The sequence below is a fragment of the Salvelinus namaycush genome, chromosome 9 (genome assembly GCF_016432855.1).
Source record: "Salvelinus namaycush isolate Seneca chromosome 9, SaNama_1.0, whole genome shotgun sequence".
NCBI lineage: Eukaryota > Metazoa > Chordata > Actinopteri > Salmoniformes > Salmonidae > Salvelinus > Salvelinus namaycush.
Window position 1 is genome coordinate 25,936,749 of NC_052315.1, and position 19,258 is coordinate 25,956,006.

Here is a 19,258-nt window from a genome sequence, read left to right on the forward strand (position 1 = left end):
GGCGCAGCGGTCTATGGCACTGCATCTCAGTGCAAGAGGCATCACTGCTGTCCCTGGTTTGAATCCAGGCTGCATCACATCTGGCCGTGATTGGGAGTCCCATAGGGTGACGCACAATTGGCTCACTGTTGTCCGGGGTAGGCCGTCATTGTAAATAAGAATTTGTTCTTAACTGACTTGCCTAGTTAAATAAAGGGAAATTTTTATTTTATTTTTTAAAGTTAGTCTTGTCCCATCGCTGCAACTCCCGTACGGACTCGGCAGAGGTGACGCTCGAGAGCCGTGTGTCCTCTGAAACACGACCCAGCCAAGCCGCACTGCTTAACAGAATGCCCGCTTAACTCGGAAGCCAGCCACATCAATGTATCATCCCTGCAAATTGATTTTAACAATTTGTCCTCAACAAAAATGGGGCCCTCTTGGATTTCAAAATCCCGATGTGGCCCTCGAACCAAAAAGTTTGCCCACCCCTGCATTAGAGGCTGCTGCCTACAGTATACACACTACTGTTCAAAACTTTGGGGTCAGTTATATATACACACACACAACCATTCAAAGGTTTGGGGTCACTTAGAAATGTCCTTGTTTTTGAAAGAAAAGCACCATTTGTCCATTAAAGTTACATCAATTTGATCAGAAACACAGTGTAGACATTGTTCATGTTGTAAATGACTATTGTAGCTGGAAACGGCTGATGTTTTATGGAGTATCTACATAGGCGTACAGAGGCTCATTATCAGCAACCATCACTCCTGTGTTCCAATGGCACGTTGTGTTAGCTAATCCAAGTTTATCATTTCAAAAGGCTAATTGATCATTAGAAAACTCTTTTGCAATTATGTTAGCACAGCTGAAAACTGTTGTCCTGATTAAAGAAGCAATAAAACTGGCCTTCTTTAGACTAGTTGAGTATCTGGAGCATCAGCATTTGTGTGTTCAATAACAGGCTCAAAACGGCCAGAAACAGAGACCTTCTGAAACTCGTCAATCTATTCTTGTTCTGAGAAATGAAGGCTATTCCATGCATTCAGATAGACCAGAGTGGGCACACTCGCTATATAACGTAAACATTTTTTGTGAGAAAACCATCAGTAGTTGAAAATGCAATAGAATCCCATTAAAATAATGTTTGGGGGACATGGGAATTTAATCGCAAAGGTATTTTTTTGTGCACCATCATGCACAGGCTTTTATCTGCAACAAGTCCATTTGATGGAAACATCTTTGGTGGGAAACTGCACATTATTTTGGAGGATTTTAAAATATTCACATGAAAATCTTGCCAATTGGATGGAAACCTAGCTACTGTAGGTTGTGAAAGAATATTTTTTTTGTGTGACATTACGACCAGCTGTTTTTATGGACAAGATAGTTAAATGGAAACACCCTAGCAGGCGGTTGTCACATTTTTTATGCAAACTTTCTAAAAAGAATTGAATTAAAAAAACACTAGGCTAGTTAATGGGAACATAGCTATAGGGACACAGACAAGGCAGTACTTTATTTACAAAATAGCCTGCTCCCCTTTTCCCATGACTAATATGGAATGGTGTCTCATCTAGTGTGGTGATTGTGGTTGTTATTTGAAGTTTACAGGACTATTAAGGGGAAAAAGGTTCACCATCCAGCTGTATTACTTGCTATTGTACACAATCCTGTAATCTTGTACAATAGATGTGGACAATTTGTCCAGCAAGGAATATACCTTTTAAGCCCATAAAAAAAGAGCTGTTTGAGAATCCAAAATCTTTTTAGGATTAAAATTGACATCAAAAAGAAAACAAAGTCCTTTTCATTTGTGGCACTCAATTACAGCAAAAAGACTCAAAATGGATCATTTCAAAAACAGTTGACCTAATTATATCAAAGGGTTTACTAGGCCATGCGTCACACGCATTAAAACCCAATCAATGCTCCTGTATGCGTCGATAGCAGTGATGATATACACATGATACATTCTAAAGAATCCAGCTAGGTTTGAATGGCATCCTATGAGTGAAAACCACAGGGTAAATATTCACCATAGATTATTATTAGTATTATAGTATTTATAGGCCTAAAACAAATCAGGGCCTAAAGGACAAATCTGAGCACCTACAGATGAAGACTTCGAGAAATTTGTTCTGCCGACTTCTCGTCAGCTCCCACCTCCTCTTCATGTTAACACAGCGGAACAGGTGTGCTGCTGATTTCCACCACGCAGCACAGTCTCAACATGTCAGTTGTTGTAAATGACAGTTTGTATGTGTGAGTGTATTTGTGCATGTACAGAACACGAGGGTTCTAGAAGGCATAACGTGTGCGGATGTCCTCCAGCTTCTTTGAGACCTCAGGTGGTGTACGGTCCAGCTCTTCAGCAACACTCTTCTGCTTGTGGGGGTCCATGGAGTTGAACTGCTCACACAGATCTCCATCTATCACATTCTGCAGACACACAGATAGACAGGACAGAGGAAGAAGATCAGATACAGTTGGCAGACTGTCTGGATGGCCAAAGAACAAGGCTTCTGATTTATTTCTGCTATCATGTTCGACACAGACTTAATTCACAGCATGTCTAATGATCTTGCCAAATATACTGGACTTGGAAAGAGCCCCCCCCCCCACACACACACACACACACACACAACAGTTGGTTCTTGGCATAACATTTCACCCAGTGGATTTGGTACCAGACACCATTTGTAAACATAGTGGTGTCCTCTGTACACATTCCATTTACATGCTGAGGAATTAGTAGCAGGGAGTATAATGTGTGGCTTTCTTTGTCCCACCATCCTATGGAAATAGTAAGTCATCTTAAATAAGTTAGTACCCACCTTTACAGGGAAGTAGTAGGAGCGGAAGCTGAGGTGGTCCCTCCCACACAGAGGGGGGAACTCTGAGCGCATGTGCATCCCTAAGTGCTGAAAGAAGTCATGGTCCTGAGGACAGATAAGAGGCACACCATAGATTAATAAGTGCCATCAATATATCAAAACATTCACATACATTATATTAAGTCAAATGGTTCAGGAATGAATGAGAAAAAGACGAGGGATGATCTGTGTATATGCTGACATCAGAGATGTTTAAGCTCTCTTCATTGGTTTGTCAGAGAAGAGACATGACATCACTTCAACAACATAGCCATAGCCTATTAAATTACTAGAGGGGCTATGTCATCAACCTTCAAAGTTCCAGAATGGGATGAAAATGGCAGCCATATTGGTCAGGGACAAATCCAAACCACTCTAATAGGAATTAATGGCAGTAGTGGCATAAATCCTGATTTTACTTAAAGGAAAATAAAATGAATGTGATAACAGAAATTGTGTAATAGAATTGTCAACCTAAAATAGTCATAATTATAAATACAGTTTATAAAGGTTTTATACAAATGTATACAAATAGCCTCTAAAATATATGTAAACAAATTACAAATGTCAAAAGTGTTGTTTTCTTGGAAAGCTGTGGGTACCATTATATGGTACAATATCAGTACTTGTTGCATTACAACTTGTCGAAGTCCTATCATCAACTGATTTCAGCCAGGCTGTGGATTGAATTTATTGTTTGAATGGAATATGTTGGCAGTTAATTAGAAAAATGTATGGAAACATTCCTCAAACTGTCTGGCTAGCTAGCTAACAAACATACAGTGCTGATAAATTCATCAAATTCATTATTTTACACAATATCTTATCACAGCACTGGCAAACCATGGTTGACCAACTCCCTGACCTAGATCCCATCATAAGAAGGTTCATGTACATTCTAGTATTCTAATTCCTTATTCTATGAACATAACTCCCCTGTTTTCAAGTTCTGCCAATGAAGACAGTTCTCAATACAGATGATGTGTACTTTAGGTCTTTAACTTCTTTGGGGTCGGGGGCAGTATTTTCACGTCCGGATGAAAAGCATGCCCAGAGTAAACGGCCTGCTACAAAGCCATAAAAGCTAGAATATGCATATTATTAGTAGATTTGGATAGAAAACACTCTGAAGTTTCTAAAACTGTTTGAATGATGTCTGTGAGTATAACAGAACTCATATGGCAGGCAAAAACCTGAGAAAAAATCCAACCAGGAAGTGGGAAATCTGAGGTTGGTCGATTTTCAACTCAGCTCCTATTGAAGATACAGTGGGATATTGGTAATGTTGCACTTCCTAAGGCTTCCACTAGATGTCAGTCTTTAGAACCTTGTCTGATGCTTCTACTGTGAAGTGGGGCCGAAGGAGAGGGGAATGAGTCAGAGGTCTGCCAGCAGCCACGAGCTGACCATGCTCACATGAGAGGTAGCTCCTGTTCCATTTGCTTTTCTGAAGACAAAGGAATTCTCCGGTTGGAACATTATTGAAGAATTATGTTAAAAACATCCTAAAGATTGATTCAATACTTCGTTTGTCATGTTTTTACGGACTGTAATATAACTTTTTTAAACTTTTCGTCCGTACTTTCCGCTGGACTTGCATCGTGAGTTTGGAAAGTGTACTGAACGCTAGAACAACAAGGAGGAATTTGGACATAAATGATGGACATTATCGAACAAAACAAACATTTATTGTGGAACTGGGATTCCTGGGAGTGCATTCTGATAAAGATCATCAAAGGTAAGTGAATGTTTATAATGTTATTTCTGACTTCTGTTGACTGCAAAATATGGCGGATATATTTGTGTCTTGATTGGGCTCTGAGCGCCGACTCAGATTATTGCATTGTTTGCTTTTTCCGTAAAGCTTTTTGGAAATCTGACACAGCGGTTGCATTAAGGAGAAGTGCATCTAAAATTCCATGCATAACAGTGGTATCTTTTAGCAATGTTTATTATGAGTATTCCTGTAAATTGATGTGGCTCTCTGCAAAATCAAAGGATGTTTTTGAACTTCTGAACGTAACGCGCCAATATAAACTCAGATTTTTGGACATAAATATGAACTTTACCGAACAAAACATACATGTATTGTGTAACATGAAGTCCTATGAGTGTCATCTGATGAAGATCATCAAAGGTTAGTGTTATAGAATTTTGTAATCAATGTTCATAAATTTCAATTATCTTAAATCGGTCTGCAACCCAGAGGTTGTAAAGTTCTGGTTTTAAATGAAACAGACAGAATTCCCAGCTCACAATTGATCAAATCCAAGTTTATTTGCGAGAGCTCTCCTGTACATATACAAAGACGTTCCTTTTATAACCTTCTCTTAACCTACGCACATACATACACACTAACATTTGGATTCTCTCTTTTTCTCCTGGAGTCTCACCACAGTTTATTACCACTCAGCTGACAGTTCCAGTCCCCCCCAGATACGGGAAACCTGGAGGGGCGCTCCCTGTCCTATCTCCCCAGAGTTATAGCTGGGTCGGTTCAAACATAGGTTAAGGCTCCTCTTTGTTTTCTTTCGGCACACACATACATTCCTCTCTTCCCAGTCCAACCTATTTGGACTTAAGTTTATCAGCTTTAATTACTCCTTGTCCATGCTACATAACCTCTAATCCTAATGGTTAAGTTTCCGGGTAGAATTATTTAATCATTTATCTTAAACCTTGATAAAATCTTTTAACAGAGTGATTAATTTGATCTATATTTCTGCTTTTTGTGAATCCTCTCTTTGGCTGGAAAAATGGCTGTGTTATTCTGTGAATAGGCACTCACCTAACATAATCGTTTGGTTTGCTTTCGTTGTAAAGCCTTTTTTGAAATCGGACACTGTGGCTGGATTTACAACAAGTGTATCTTTAAAATGGTGTAAAATGCATGTATGTTTGAGGAATTTTAATTATGGGATTTCTGTTGTTTTGAATTTGGCGCCCTGCAGTTTCACTGGCTGTTGAAGAGGTGGGACGCTACCGTCTCACGTACCCTAGAGAGGTTAATGTGTGTGTGTGTGTGTCAGGTACCTCATGGGAAGTGAAGGGCACCAGGATGCCGATGCCTCCAGACAGTGTTGTGTAGACCAGAGACTCTGAGCCGCCGGGGATCAGTGTGGTCTTCTGCAGTGACAGCACCGTCTCCCCGATGTGGTAGTTCATGATCACTTCAGCCTGACACAGAACAAGAGACATGGTACAGGGTCAGACAGACATGGCCATTACAGAAACATTCTTACTCACTTCACACTCCCCACCCAGAAAACACTGCTTACATGCACCCTTTTTACCACTTGCCCATAATAAGTCAAAGTGGAGGGAATTTCCCACTGACTACCTAAAAAAAAGGTTACTCCTAAAAACAGCAGGTCTGTTATAGGCCGGGTCTGGGATGAGGCAAACCACAACACCACCACGACAAAGACTGCAAGAATGTGCACCAGAGCTGTAGCCAGAGAATTTAATGTTAATTTCTCTACCATAAGCCACCTCCAACGTCATTTTAGAGAATTTGGCAGTATGTCCAACTGGCCTCACAACCGCAGACCACGTGTATGGCGTTGTGTGGGCGAGCGGTTTGCTGATGTTAAAGTTGTGAACAGAGTGCCCCATGGTGGCGGTGGGATTAGGGTATGGGCTGGCATAAAATATGGACAATGAACACAATTGCATTTTATCTATGGCAATTTGAATGCACAGAGATCCCGTGACGAGATCCTGAGACCCATTGTCGTGCTATTCACCCGCTGCCATCATCTCATGTTTCAGCATGATAATGCACTGCCCCATGTCGCAAGGATCTGTACGCAATTCCTGGAAGCTGAAAATGACCCAGTTATTCCATGTTGCATGTTGCGTTTATATTTTTGTTCAGTATATGCCATTTAGCGGACGCTTTTATCCAAAGTGACTTACAGTCATGCGTGCATACATTTTAAGTATGGGTGGTCCTGGGAATCAAACCCACTATCCTGACATAGCAAGCGCCATGCTCTAAAAACTGAGCAAAAGAAGACGACAACAGTCTTGAAAGTAGCTATGTTTGTGTTCTGTTCTTATTTTTGAATATATTGGCAACAGTTGCTAATACCTGTCACCAAAAAGTGTTCCCAGATTGCAAAAAAAGGTATAGAAATGCCATACTCTGTAGCTCTCTGCTTGAGCATAGCCACCTGCGCTATACCATACAACTGTCTAAACACATGTAGAAACCACAATCAAAACACAGAACATAAACATCAGCAGACAATATATTATAAGTACACATATGAAAACTATAAAATATCTCTTTCAAAGTACTATACAACATAGGAGGCAAAGTATGATAAGTAAACAAAACTGTAGGCAAGCTGTGACAATAACAGTGAGTGGATAAAGCTGCAAAGTCCACAGGGAATGTATTTACTGTGGCATCCATAGCAACAGATGAAGTTTGGGTTGCATACCGTTGGTAATAGTTTTCAGGGCATATTGTTGGTGCAACAACATCAGAACTTCACACGGGAGGGTTATGACATACAGATCAACTGCAACATTGGACATACAATGAGTGTACAAAACATTATGAACACCTGCTCTTTCCATGACATAGACTGAACAGGTGAATCCAGGTGAAAGCTATGATCCCTTATCGATGTCACGTGTTAGCTAAACCCACTTCAATTAGTGTAGATGAAGGGGAGGAGACAGGTTAAAGAATGATTAAGTCTTGAGACAATTGAGACATTGATTGTATATGTGTGCCATTCAGAGTGTGAATGGACAAGACAAAATATTTAAGTGCCTTTGAACAGGGTATGGTGGTAGGTGCCAGGTGTACCGGTTTGTGTCAAGAACTACAACGCTGCTGGGTTTTTCACGCTCAACAGTTTCTTGTGTGTATCAAGAATGGTTCACCACCCAAAGGACATCCAGCCAACTTGACACAACTGTGGGAGGCATTGGAGTCAACAAGTTCTAACGAATTGAGGCTGTTCTGAGGGCAAAAATGGGTGGGGTGCAACTAAATATTAAAAAGGTGTACTTAATGTTTTTTACACTCAGTGTATATTTGCAGTGTTTGGAAATAGCGTCCTCCTCAGGTTTCCTGTAGTTGTCTCTTTCTGCCCTTCCGCCAGTGAAGAGTGCTACAATCTGAAGTAAGAAAATAGTTTAAGTGACTGAGATCAATCATCTTAAAATCATGTCTAAATATTTCTGATAAAAGCATACCAACTATTTTGAATGATCAGTGACACTTCATTAAACGTTTATGGGCCTGCTTTGAACATCCTAGCCATGAAGTAAGCACTAAACCAATCCAACACGTGTGTTACAACGTTGTTGCTGTTTTTTCTTCTCATCATTTTTTATATTCATGACTCATGTTCTGCACGAGTGCTTTATACTCCTTCATGCCTTACGTTTTCCATATGTAAGGCCTTCTATTAAATTGTTAACAGATGTGCTCTAACCTCAACAACTCTACTGATCTCTCTGTAAAACAAGGAACAAATATACCTTAAGAGGTGCTGATGCAATTAACCTGTGTGGTTAAAAGTGAATGATACAGTCATGTGTTAACCTATATAGGATGTGTATGGGCTAACAGGAGATATCAACAGGCCTGTCCAAGTCCCTCTCCTTTTAAGGCAGAGACCTCATGGGTACCTGTGGCACAGACAACTATCTCTCTTTAAACAGTGTTGAATAAGAACAACTTAGTGTCTACAGACACTGAAGAGATACAATTGACACAACATGCCAAACCAGTTGAGTAGGTTTGTGTTCCTGGGGAAAATACCAACATAGAGAGGTTAGGGTAGAGGTAAGAGAAGACAGGAAATATAATAAAGGAATGAAGTGCACTCACACTCTTGCTCTCCATCTTCACTGGGAAAGCAGTTTTTGAAGAGACAGTGCATTGTCCTATAGCAGTTATCCAACAGGGATTTGGGGGTCACGAACCTCCACCCTTTTGAGTTGGGCTCCTTCACTCGATTGTAGATCTCCTCTATTCGCTCTGGGGGCTCTCTCTGAGAGATAAACATTCAGTACATGACCATTATGAGTTACGTTTGTCCACAGAGAGATGAGCAGAGCAGTGACAGTGACACTATGGCCAGTCTTACACACCTCATCACTCTGTGGTGGGAACACCTGCTGGATCTTCCTGAAGAGATCTTCCAGATCGGAGGTGTACTTGTAGGAGGGATGTCTCTCTGGCAGGACCCTCAAGATCCTCTTCAACACCTCCTGGTTGACCAACAGCCACACATCCTGCAGGTCCCCCTCCTCCAGATCCACCACCCTCGCCCTCTGGAGGGACACAGAAAAGAGATAAAGTGACGTAGTGGGGAGCGGGATAGGAGGAGGAACAGCTAGAGATGTATAGAGTGATAAGAGTGAAGGTTGAAGATAAAGGAAGGAGAATAAGGAAGCAAAGTAGACAAAGGGTGAGTGAGTGGATGGTATGATATGTTGATTTTTCATATGACTAAACAAGTTAGAAGAGTGATAATGATAAGGGTTAGGAAACAAAGGGAGGGACTCACCAGCCTGCTGATGTTGCAGAGTTTGAAGACCTCTTCATAGTGAACTCTGATGGTGTAATTAATGGGGAAATTGTGCTTCTGTTAAAGACAGGAAAGATTTTGGTGTCAGATTGTGTTTGTACAAAGAAATACCACCTTTCTTTTCCACATATACAGTGGGGAGAACAAGTATTTGATACACTGCCGATTTTGCAGGTTTTCCTACTTACAAAGCATGTAGAGGTCTGTAATTTTTATCATGGGTACACTTCAACTGCGAGAGACGGATTCTAAAACAAAAATACAGAAAATCAAATTGTATGATTTTAAAGTAATTAATTTGCATTTTATTGCATGACATAAGAATTTGATCACCTACCAACCAGTAAGAATTCCGGCTCTCACAGACCTGTTAGTTTTTCTTTAAGAAGCCCTCCTGTTCTCCACTCATTACCTGTATTAACTGCACCTGTTTGAACTCGTTACCTGTATAAAAGACACCTGTCCACACACTCAATCAAACAGACTCCAACCTCTCCACAACGGCCAAGACCAGAGAGCTGTGTAAGGACATCAGGGGTAAATTGTAGACCTGCACAAGGCTGGGATGGGCTACAGGACAATAGGCAAGCAGCTTGGTGAGAAGGCAACAACTGTTGGCGCAATTATTAGAAAACGGAAGAAGTTCAAGATGACGGTCAATCACCCTCGGTCTGGGGCTCCATGCAAGATCTCACCTCGTGGGGCATCAATGATCATGAGGAAGGTGAGGGATCAGCCCAGAACTACACGGCAGGACCTGGTCAATGACCTGAAGAGAGCTGGGACCACAGTCTCAAAGAAAACCATTAGTAACACACTACGCCGTCATGGATTAAAATCCTGCAGCGCACGCAAGGTCCCCCTGCTCAAGCCAGCGCATGTCCAGGCCCATCTGAAGTTTGCCAATGACCATCTGGATGATCCAGAGGAGGAATGGGAGAAGGTCATGTGGTCTGATGAGACAAAAATAGAGCTTTTTGGTCTAAACTCCACTCGCCGTGTTTGGAGGAAGAAGAAGGATGAGTACAACCCCAAGAACACCATCCCAACCGTGAAGCATGGAGGTGGAAACATCATTCTTTGGGGATGCTTTTCTGCAAAGGGGACAGGACGACTGCACCGTATTGAGGGGAGGATGGATGGGGTCATGTATCGCGAGATCTTGGCCAACAACCTCCTTCCCTCAGTAAGAGCATTGAAGATGGGTCATGGCTGGGTCTTCCAGCATGACAACGACCCGAAACACACAGCCAGGGCAACTAAGGAGTGGCTCCGTAAGAAGCATCTCAAGGTCCTGGAGTGGCCTAGCCAGTCTCCAGACCTGAACCCAATAGAAAATCTTTGGAGGGAGCTGAAAGTCCGTATTGCCCAGCGACAGCCCCGAAACCTGAAGGATCTGGAGAAGGTCTGTATGGAGGAGTGGGCCAAAATCCCTGCTGCAGTGTGTGCAAACCTGGTCAAGAACTACAGGAAACGTATGATCTCTGTAATTGCAAACAAAGGTTTCTGTACCAAATATTAAGTTCTGCTTTTCTGATGTATCAAATACTAATGTCATGCAATAAAATGCAAATTAATTACTTAAAAATCATACAATGTGATTTTCTGGATTTTTGTTTTAGATTCCGTCTCTCACAGTTGAAGTGTACCTATGATAAAAATTACAGACCTCAACATGCTTTGTAAGTAGGAAAACCTGCAAAATCGGCAGTGTATCAAATACTTGTTCTCCCCACTGTATCAACTTTCAGTAGTCTTCCCTAATGTGTGTCTAATTTCATTCATATTCCAAACTTGCAAGTCACTGTCTTGATATCTTGAACCATTCTTACAAAGTTACGTCTTCTGTCGGTGAGTTTTGTTCCCAACGTCTTCAACGACGTGCACTGGGCCAATGTTGTCGGTGTCATCAAAACCGGTATTACCCACATCAAACCTACAGGGGGCACAACATACATATCATATAATACAGGGCTCTCCAACACTGTTCCTGGATAGCTACAAAAGTATTTTTCTCTGCTCATCCCGGAGTAATAAAGGCCTAGTGCACTAATTTTGTTTTATTTAAAAAAATATTTGTTTTTACCACCACCATTGAAGTGGTATAATGGTGTGAGAATTGAACTCAGATGAGTAAAGACATTGAGACATCTCTCACAGTGCAAAGACAGACCATCACTCCTAGCTAGACCTCTGTGGCTAGCTGGCTACTGTGCTAAAATTAATTACGCTGAAATATGACCTCCTCTTTCCATCAGACTCATTATCTCACTGAGAATCCACCAATCTAAGGGAGAGCCCCATCTGAGCCAGATTATAATACTGAGTAAACACCTTAATTTTCACACAATAATCTCCTCTAAAACGCTTCACCATAATCAATGATGTACACTCTTAGAAAAATGGGTTCAAAAAGGGTTCTTCGGCTGTCCCCATAGGAGAACACTTTTTGGTTCCAGGTAGAACCCTTTTGGGCTCAAGGTATAATAACCCTTTGGGGTTCCGTGTAGAACCCTCTGTGGAAAGGGTTATACGTGAAACCCAAAAGGGTTCTACCTAGTACCAAAAAAGGTTCTACAAAGTGTTACCTTATGGGGACAGCCAAAGAACCCTTTTAGGTTCTAGATAGCAACTTTTGTAGTGGTAAAAAAAAAGCCTGTCGCAGTGGGGAAAAAAGTAGCGCTGCCTAAACTTATACCTATACTTTCAATGCATTTTTCTGCAAAAGGTGGGTAAACTGTTGGGCAAAAAGAAAAGGTGGGTAAACTGTTGGGCAAAAAGAAAAGGTGGGTAAACTGTTGGGCAAAAAGAAAAGGTGGGTAAACTGTTGGGCAAAAAGAAAAGGTGGGTAAACTGTTGGGCAAAAAGAAAAGGTGGGTAAACTGTTGGGCAAAAAGAAAAGGTGGGTAAACTGTTGGGCAAAAAGAAAAGGTGGGTAAACTGTTGGGCAAAAAGAAAAGGTGGGTAAACTGTTGGGCAAAAAGAAAAGGTGGGTAAACTGTTGGGCAAAAGAAAAGGTGGGTAAACTGTTGGGCAAAAGAAAAGTTGGTAAACTCCATTATACCACTGACCATAATCTGCATGTGGTCAAGGGCAGGAGACATCCAATACACAGTCACGGTCAGCAGAACATTCTTGCTATTATGTTTGAGAACACAGGATTGTTCGGTTTGGTCCTGTGGTCTAAACTCAGATTGAGACAGTAGTGCCTATTTTGACGAAAGGGTATTTTTTTCTCAGGAGTAACTAGCTCTGACTGTACATAGCCAGGGGCAGAATGAGTGGTGGCATGCAGTCCAAAGCCAGTCTGTTGTTGATCACTGTGTGGTTAGATACTGTGGGCCAGGGCTTGGATGCAGACGGCTGTATAGAGACTCAGAGTCAGCAAAGTCTCCAAGACCTCACAACACACTTCACAAAGCACTAGGAATATGCCTCACCACACAATCTGTATACACCAAACAAGTCCATGTACAGTCAGGAGCTCAAACATCAGATATTCATATACCTCACTCACCCCACCTCCCCTCTATTGTCTTCAATAATTATACCTTCTTCCTATCTTTCTTTTACTCCTGTATGTGTCTCTCTCTCTCTGTTACAGGACGTGGTTAGATACAAAGATACCAAGATTTAACTGCTATCTTTTTTTTTGCAACAGAAACCGGACCTACGCAATAACTTTTTGGGGGGGGGTTTCTCTATCTGAGATAGGAAATACCCATAGATGTTCTCTACTGTCTCTCTCCTTTGAAACCTTCTAGCTTGAGCTCTTTGCAATATACATTGTTTGTCAGTGATGATTTATGGTAATAGTTCTTCAGTTTACAGAGAGCACTATCATCTCTTAAATCTTAATTAGATTTAGCACTCTCACTCTCCAAAGACAAACTGGGGCTCAGTTGCTCAACGTGCGCATGGTACAAACAATTCTCAATGGTCTCCACTGACAGATGTACTTCCTCACACTATTAAGGGCCTCTTAGCTTTAAACTTATAAGTGGTTGATGTGATGAGGTCTCACCCAGCCCATTTCAACAAAAGCATAACTTATTAATGAAACCAGGAATAACATCCATGATGTTGGAAGCTAGATTATTTCCCAACAATATGTCAAGAAGACGCTAGCCTTTGGCTTGATACGTAATTCTTCACACATGAACATACACCACAGCACTTCTCTTACCGAATAGCCCACCCAGGAGCCAGGCTGTTGGCCGGCCCATACTCCAACTGAGGTCCCTGTCTCAACACGCTGGAGGCCTCCGACTCAGAGCCCACACTGTTCCAGAGCACCACCAGGCCCTTTTCGCTCCTTGTTAGCCTGTAACAGCAACACAGAGAGGCATTTTTAGACATTTCAACATTCACTTTCTTCATTGGTATTAATTCGATTTTTTCTGAATAGCTACAAACACTGTACCCTTGTCAGGTTGAAAGAACAGAGAATACATAAGAAACCCCACACTGTTCTTGCTTGTATCACTGCTCTTTATTACGCTTTATGTATCAGCCTCAAGGCCTTCCTCAGAGATTTTGAGGTTGAACGGACAGGAAATAAGCAATGTACAGTTTAAGCTGATATTTCATGGCAGACACAAGTGTGTACATCTAGGGCACCAACCACTTTATGTCAAAAGGAGACATGGGTCATTAGCTGAGTTTGAACTTTAAAGTACTGCATTGCCAAAACCAGTGCATAAAGAACTCCACTCTAGTAATGACTTTCCCTCACTTAACCAGGAATTATTACAATAAATGTCTGTAAATGCTCTGCCATCTTTGTCAATTAAATAATAATTCGAATAATGTATCTATAACGCACATTCACTTGCAGTAAGGCCAATATAATACGGTTATTACAGACTTATAAATACAACGTTGTTAAGTAAGATTAATATATCAGTGATACAATCTATTAATAATTCATTTGCAATCTAGAGAGACCGTCATCAAGTTCAAATTTGGGTCTGTGTACACCGAATGTGAATGATGTGATTATTCATTCACATGTGAATTTCCATGATCAGTTCCCCCCCCCCCCCCCCCCCCAAAAAATATGGAAAATTATAAAATTGTTATCAAGAAAATTAATCACACATCATAGCTGTAATTTATAGAAAGGTGGAGGACAGTGCCAAAATAAATGACACATGTCTGGACACACATGGTACTGTATATAACAATAAAATGCATAGCATAATATCGTCAGCATACACTGGCAAATAACAACGCAACACGCCTCTAAAGAATGAGGGCAAATGTTACATTCTCTATCCAATGGATGGATGGATCCCAGGAGTCTTTATTATATATCCATATAGCCTACAATATCAAAAGACCACCTTCGGGTTTCCAGCGTCAATATTCCGTAATAGCCTGCTAGTCCTATTTATTATCTTTTAATAACAATATGTATGACTGTATAACAAAAGTGGGGAGCGCAGCAGCCTATGAAGCGCAGCAGTTCCAATATTTGCGCAAAGCGTAACAAATTCGAATTCAATATTCAAATTTGCACAATCACACCTGTAACAACCGAAACCCGTCACTTCAACACTCCAGTATCTTCAGAATAACCCGCAGCAGCAACGATCAAAAGCACACATGCCCAGCACAAATGATTTACAAATCTGGGAAACAACGCATGCGTTAATCCGGTCAGTGACATTGGCACGATGTGTCGTCTTCAACAGATTATCTGAGTGTGGCAACACCCAGAACAAAACCCCGTCTCAGACCAAAGCGAATTTTGGAAAATAACCTCCCTTTCTTGCCCTCTTTGGCCCCCAGCTCTCCAAAATGTGAAAATATTAATTGCGAATCTGTTCGTCTCCAGCAGCAGCTCCGAATGAGGGCAGAGCCTGTTAAAAAAACATGCTTCTACAGGCCCAGATGTCACGGGTTTTTACTTTCACTTTCCAACCAATGCACCTACCTCTCTCCGAAATAATGCTATCTCATCCCTGACCAGACTGCCCTCTGAAACACATTCTTTGCGTTTAATAATTGTAGGTGAGGACAGGACTCCACGTTAGTGTCCATATAGGTTTACAACTTTTAGCATGTGCTCAAAAGTCACTGGTCCAGGCATGTATGCGATGTATTCACAATCACATCATTGCATGACATTCACACATCACTGTCTCGCATCTCTCTCTCTCTCTCTCTCTCTCTCTCTGGCCACCCCGCAGAGGCTGGTTCCTCTCTAGGTGTCATCCTAGGTTCCCGCATTTCTCGGGAGTTTTTACTAGCCCCAGAGCTTCTTCATCTGCGTTGCTTGCTCTTTGGAGTATTAGGCTGGGTTTCTGTATAAGCACTTTGTGACAACTGCTGATGTAAAAGGGCTTTATAAATACAACTCTAGGTCATCTGTGTGGCCAGCATACACTGTCATTTAAAAAAAATAGTTTCAACTAAAATATTATTAAGTAACTGGTTCCACAGCTTTGTTTGTTTACTCAACTTTTCAGTCAAAGTATTACCTGAACTTAAAGGGATACTTTGCCATTTTGGCAATGATGCCATTCATCTACTTCCCCAGAGTCAGATGATACAATTCTTATGTCTATGTGTCCAGTATGAAGGAATTTAGAGGTTGTCTCACGAGTCAATACTAACTAGCGTTGATGCAATGAATGGAAGTCTATGGGCATCTACTAGCATTCCAAACTTAGCTCTAACATGAAGAAATGTAGGAAAGAACATAGGCAAAAATGTAGTCAATTTAAAATTATGTGTTTGCTCAATTTGTCTGATATGTTCATTCACGTATAAATTATTATTTTGGCATCTACACACAGTTACACACACACACACACTAGTTACACACACACAGTTACACACACACACTAGTTACACACACAAACACAGAGCTTTTAACATACAATGTTTTCCATTTTCAATTTACATATTTGAATTCCGAGCCTTTACTTGGTACTTTGTTGAAGCACCTTTGGCAGCGATTACAGCCTTGATTCTTCTTGGGTATGACGCTACAAGCATGACACACTTGTATTTGGGGAGTTTCTCCCATTCTTCTCTGCAGATCCTCTCAAGCTCTGTCAGGTTGGATGGGTAGCGTCACTCCACAGCTATTTTCAGGTCTCTCCAAAGATGTTCAATTGGGTTCAAGACCGGGCTCTGGCTGGGCCACTCAAGGACATTCAGAGACTTGTCCCAAAGCCACTCCTGCATTGTCTAGGCTGTGTGCTTAGGGTCATTGTCTGTGGTCCTAAGTGCTCTAGAACAGGTTTTTGTCAAGGATCTCTCTGTACTTTGCTCCGTTCATCTTTCTCTCAATCCTGAATAGTCTCCCAGGCCCTGCAACTAAAAAACATCCCCAAAGCATGATGCTGCCACCACCATGCTTCACCGTATGGATGGTGCCAGGTTTTCTCCAGACGTGACGCTTGGTATTCAGGCCAAAGAGTTCAATTTTGGTTTCATCATTCCAGAGAATCTTGTTTCTCATGGTCGGAGTCCTTTAGGTGCCTTTTGGCAAACTTCAAGTGGACTGTCATGTGCCTTTTACCGAGGAGTGGCTTTCATCTAGCCATACCATAAAGGCCAGATTGGTGAGTGCTGCAGATATGGTTGTCCTTCTGGAAGGTTCTCCCATCTCCACAGAGGAACTCTGGAGCTCTATGAGAATGACCATTGGGTTCTTGGTCACCTCCTTGACCAAGGCCCTTCTCCCCCAATTGCTCAGTTTGGCCAGGCAGCCAGCTCTAGGAAGAGTCTTGGTTGTTCCAAACTTATTCAATTTAAGAATAATGGAGGCCACTGTGTTCTTCGGGACCTTCAATGCTGCAGAAACGTTTTTGTACCTTTCCCGAGATCTGTGCCTCGATACAATCTGTCCGGAGCTCTACGGATAATTCCTTTGACCTCATGGTTTGGTTTTTGCTCTGACATGCACTGTCAACTGTGGGACATTTTATAGACAGGTATGTTCCTTTTCAAATCATTTCCAAACAATGAATTTACCACAGGTGGACTCCGATCAAGTTGTAGAAACATCAAGGATGATCAATGAAAACAGGATGCACCTGAGCTCAATTTCGAGTCTCATAGCAAAGGGTCTGAATACTTACGTAAATAAGGTATTTCTGTTTTTTTTGTTTTTTTTTATACATTTGCAAAAAAATGTAAAAACCTGTTTTTCGCTTTGTCATTATGGGGTATTGTGTGTAGATTGATGAGGATAAACAAATATTTTAGCAATTTTAGAATAAGGCTGTAACATAACAGAATGTGGAAAAATTATTAATACTTTCTGAATGCACTGTACAGTCGTGGCCAAAAGTATTGAGAATGACACAAATATTAATATTCACTAAGTTTGCTGCTTCAGTGTCTTTAGATATTTTTGTCAGATGTTACTATGGAATACTGAAGTATAATTACAAGCATTTCATAAGTGTCAAAGGCTTTTATTGACAATTACATGAAGTTGATGCAAAGAGTCAATATTTGCAGTGTTGACCTTTCTTTTTCAAGACCTCTGCAATCCGCCCTGGCATGCTGTCAATTAACTTCTGGGCCACATCCTTACTGATGGCAGCCCATTCTTGCATAATCAATGCTTGGAGTTTGTCAGAATTTGTGAGTTTATGTTTGTCCACCCGCCTCTTGAGGAGTGACCACAAGTTCTCAATGGGATTAAGGTCTGGGGAGTTTCTTGGCCATGGACCCAAAATATCGATGTTTTGTTCCCCGAGCCAATTAGTTATCACTTTTGCCTTATGGCAAGGTGCTCCATCATGCTGGAAAAGGCAATGTTCGTCACCAAACTGTTACTGGATGGTTGGGAGAAGTTGCTCTCGGAGGATGTGTTGGTATTATTCTTTATTCATGGCTGTGTTCTTAGGCAAAATTGTGAGTGAGTCCACTCCCTTAGCTGAGAAGCAACCCCACACATGAATGGTCTCAGGATGCTTTACTGTTGGCATGACACAGGACTGATGGTAGCGCTCACCTTGTCTTCTCCGGACAAGCTTTTTTCCGGATGCCCCAAACAATCGGAAAGGGGATTCATCAGAGAAAATGACTTTACCCCAGTCCTCAGCAGTCCAATCCCTGTACCTTTTACAGAATATCAGTCTGTCCTTGATCTTTTTCCTGGAGAGAAGTGGCTTCTTTGCTGCCGTTCTTGACACCAGGCCATCCTCCAAAAGTCTTCGCCTCACTGTGCATGCAGATACACTCACACCTGCCTGCTGCCATTCCTGAGCAAGCTCTGTACTGGTGGTGCCCCGATCCCGCAGCTGAATCAACTTTAGGAGACGGTCCTGGCGCTTGCTGGACTTTCTTGGGCGCCCTGAAGCCTTCTTCACAACAATTTAACTGCTCTCCTTGAAGTTCTCGATGATCCGATAAATGGTTGATTTAGGTGAAATCTTACTGCCAGCAATATCCTTTCCTGTGAAGCCCTTTTTGTGCAAAGCAATGATGACGGCACGTGTTTCCTTGCAGGTAACCATGGTTGACAGAGGAAGAACAATGATTCTAAGCACCACCCTCCTTTTGAAGCTTCCAGTCTGTTATTCGAACTCAATCAGCATGACAGAGTGATCTCCAGCCTTGTCCTCGTCAACACTCACACCTGTGTTAACGAGAGAATCACTGACATGATGTCAGCTGATCCTTTTGTGTCAGGGCTGAAATGCAGTGGAAATGTTTTTGGGGGATTCAGTTCATTTGCATGGCAAAAGGGACTTTGCAATTCATTGCAATTCATCTGATCACTCTTCTTAACATTCTGGAGTATATGCAAATTGCCATCATACAAACTGAGGCAGCAGACTTTATGAAAATGTATATTTGTGTCATTCTCAAAAC

General features: G+C 41.6%; 1 protein-coding gene across 4 annotated transcripts; it reads right to left on the reverse strand.

Annotated features, from left to right (window-relative positions):
• Nucleotides 1–849: 849 nt before the first annotated feature.
• LOC120053889 (splicing factor 3B subunit 3-like) lies at nucleotides 850–15,548 on the reverse strand. Of its 4 annotated transcripts, none has more exons than XM_039001178.1 (7): nucleotides 14,945–15,307; nucleotides 13,602–13,739; nucleotides 11,248–11,351; nucleotides 9,395–9,472; nucleotides 8,976–9,158; nucleotides 8,713–8,875; nucleotides 5,921–6,035 (listed from the first exon to the last, which is right to left on the reverse strand). In XM_039001178.1, exons 2-7 carry the CDS (start codon nucleotides 13,639–13,641, stop codon nucleotides 6,031–6,033), a joined length of 573 nt encoding a protein of 190 aa, XP_038857106.1. In that variant the 5' UTR covers nucleotides 13,642–13,739; nucleotides 14,945–15,307; the 3' UTR covers nucleotides 5,921–6,030. The 4 variants fall into 4 exon arrangements, with proteins under 4 accessions (XP_038857107.1, XP_038857106.1, XP_038857105.1 ...); XM_039001177.1 differs by lacking the exons at nucleotides 5,921–6,035; nucleotides 14,945–15,307 and adding exons at nucleotides 7,842–7,994; nucleotides 15,354–15,548; XM_039001176.1 differs by lacking the exon at nucleotides 5,921–6,035 and adding an exon at nucleotides 7,842–7,994.
• Between the last annotated feature and the right edge of the window lie 3,710 nt (nucleotides 15,549–19,258).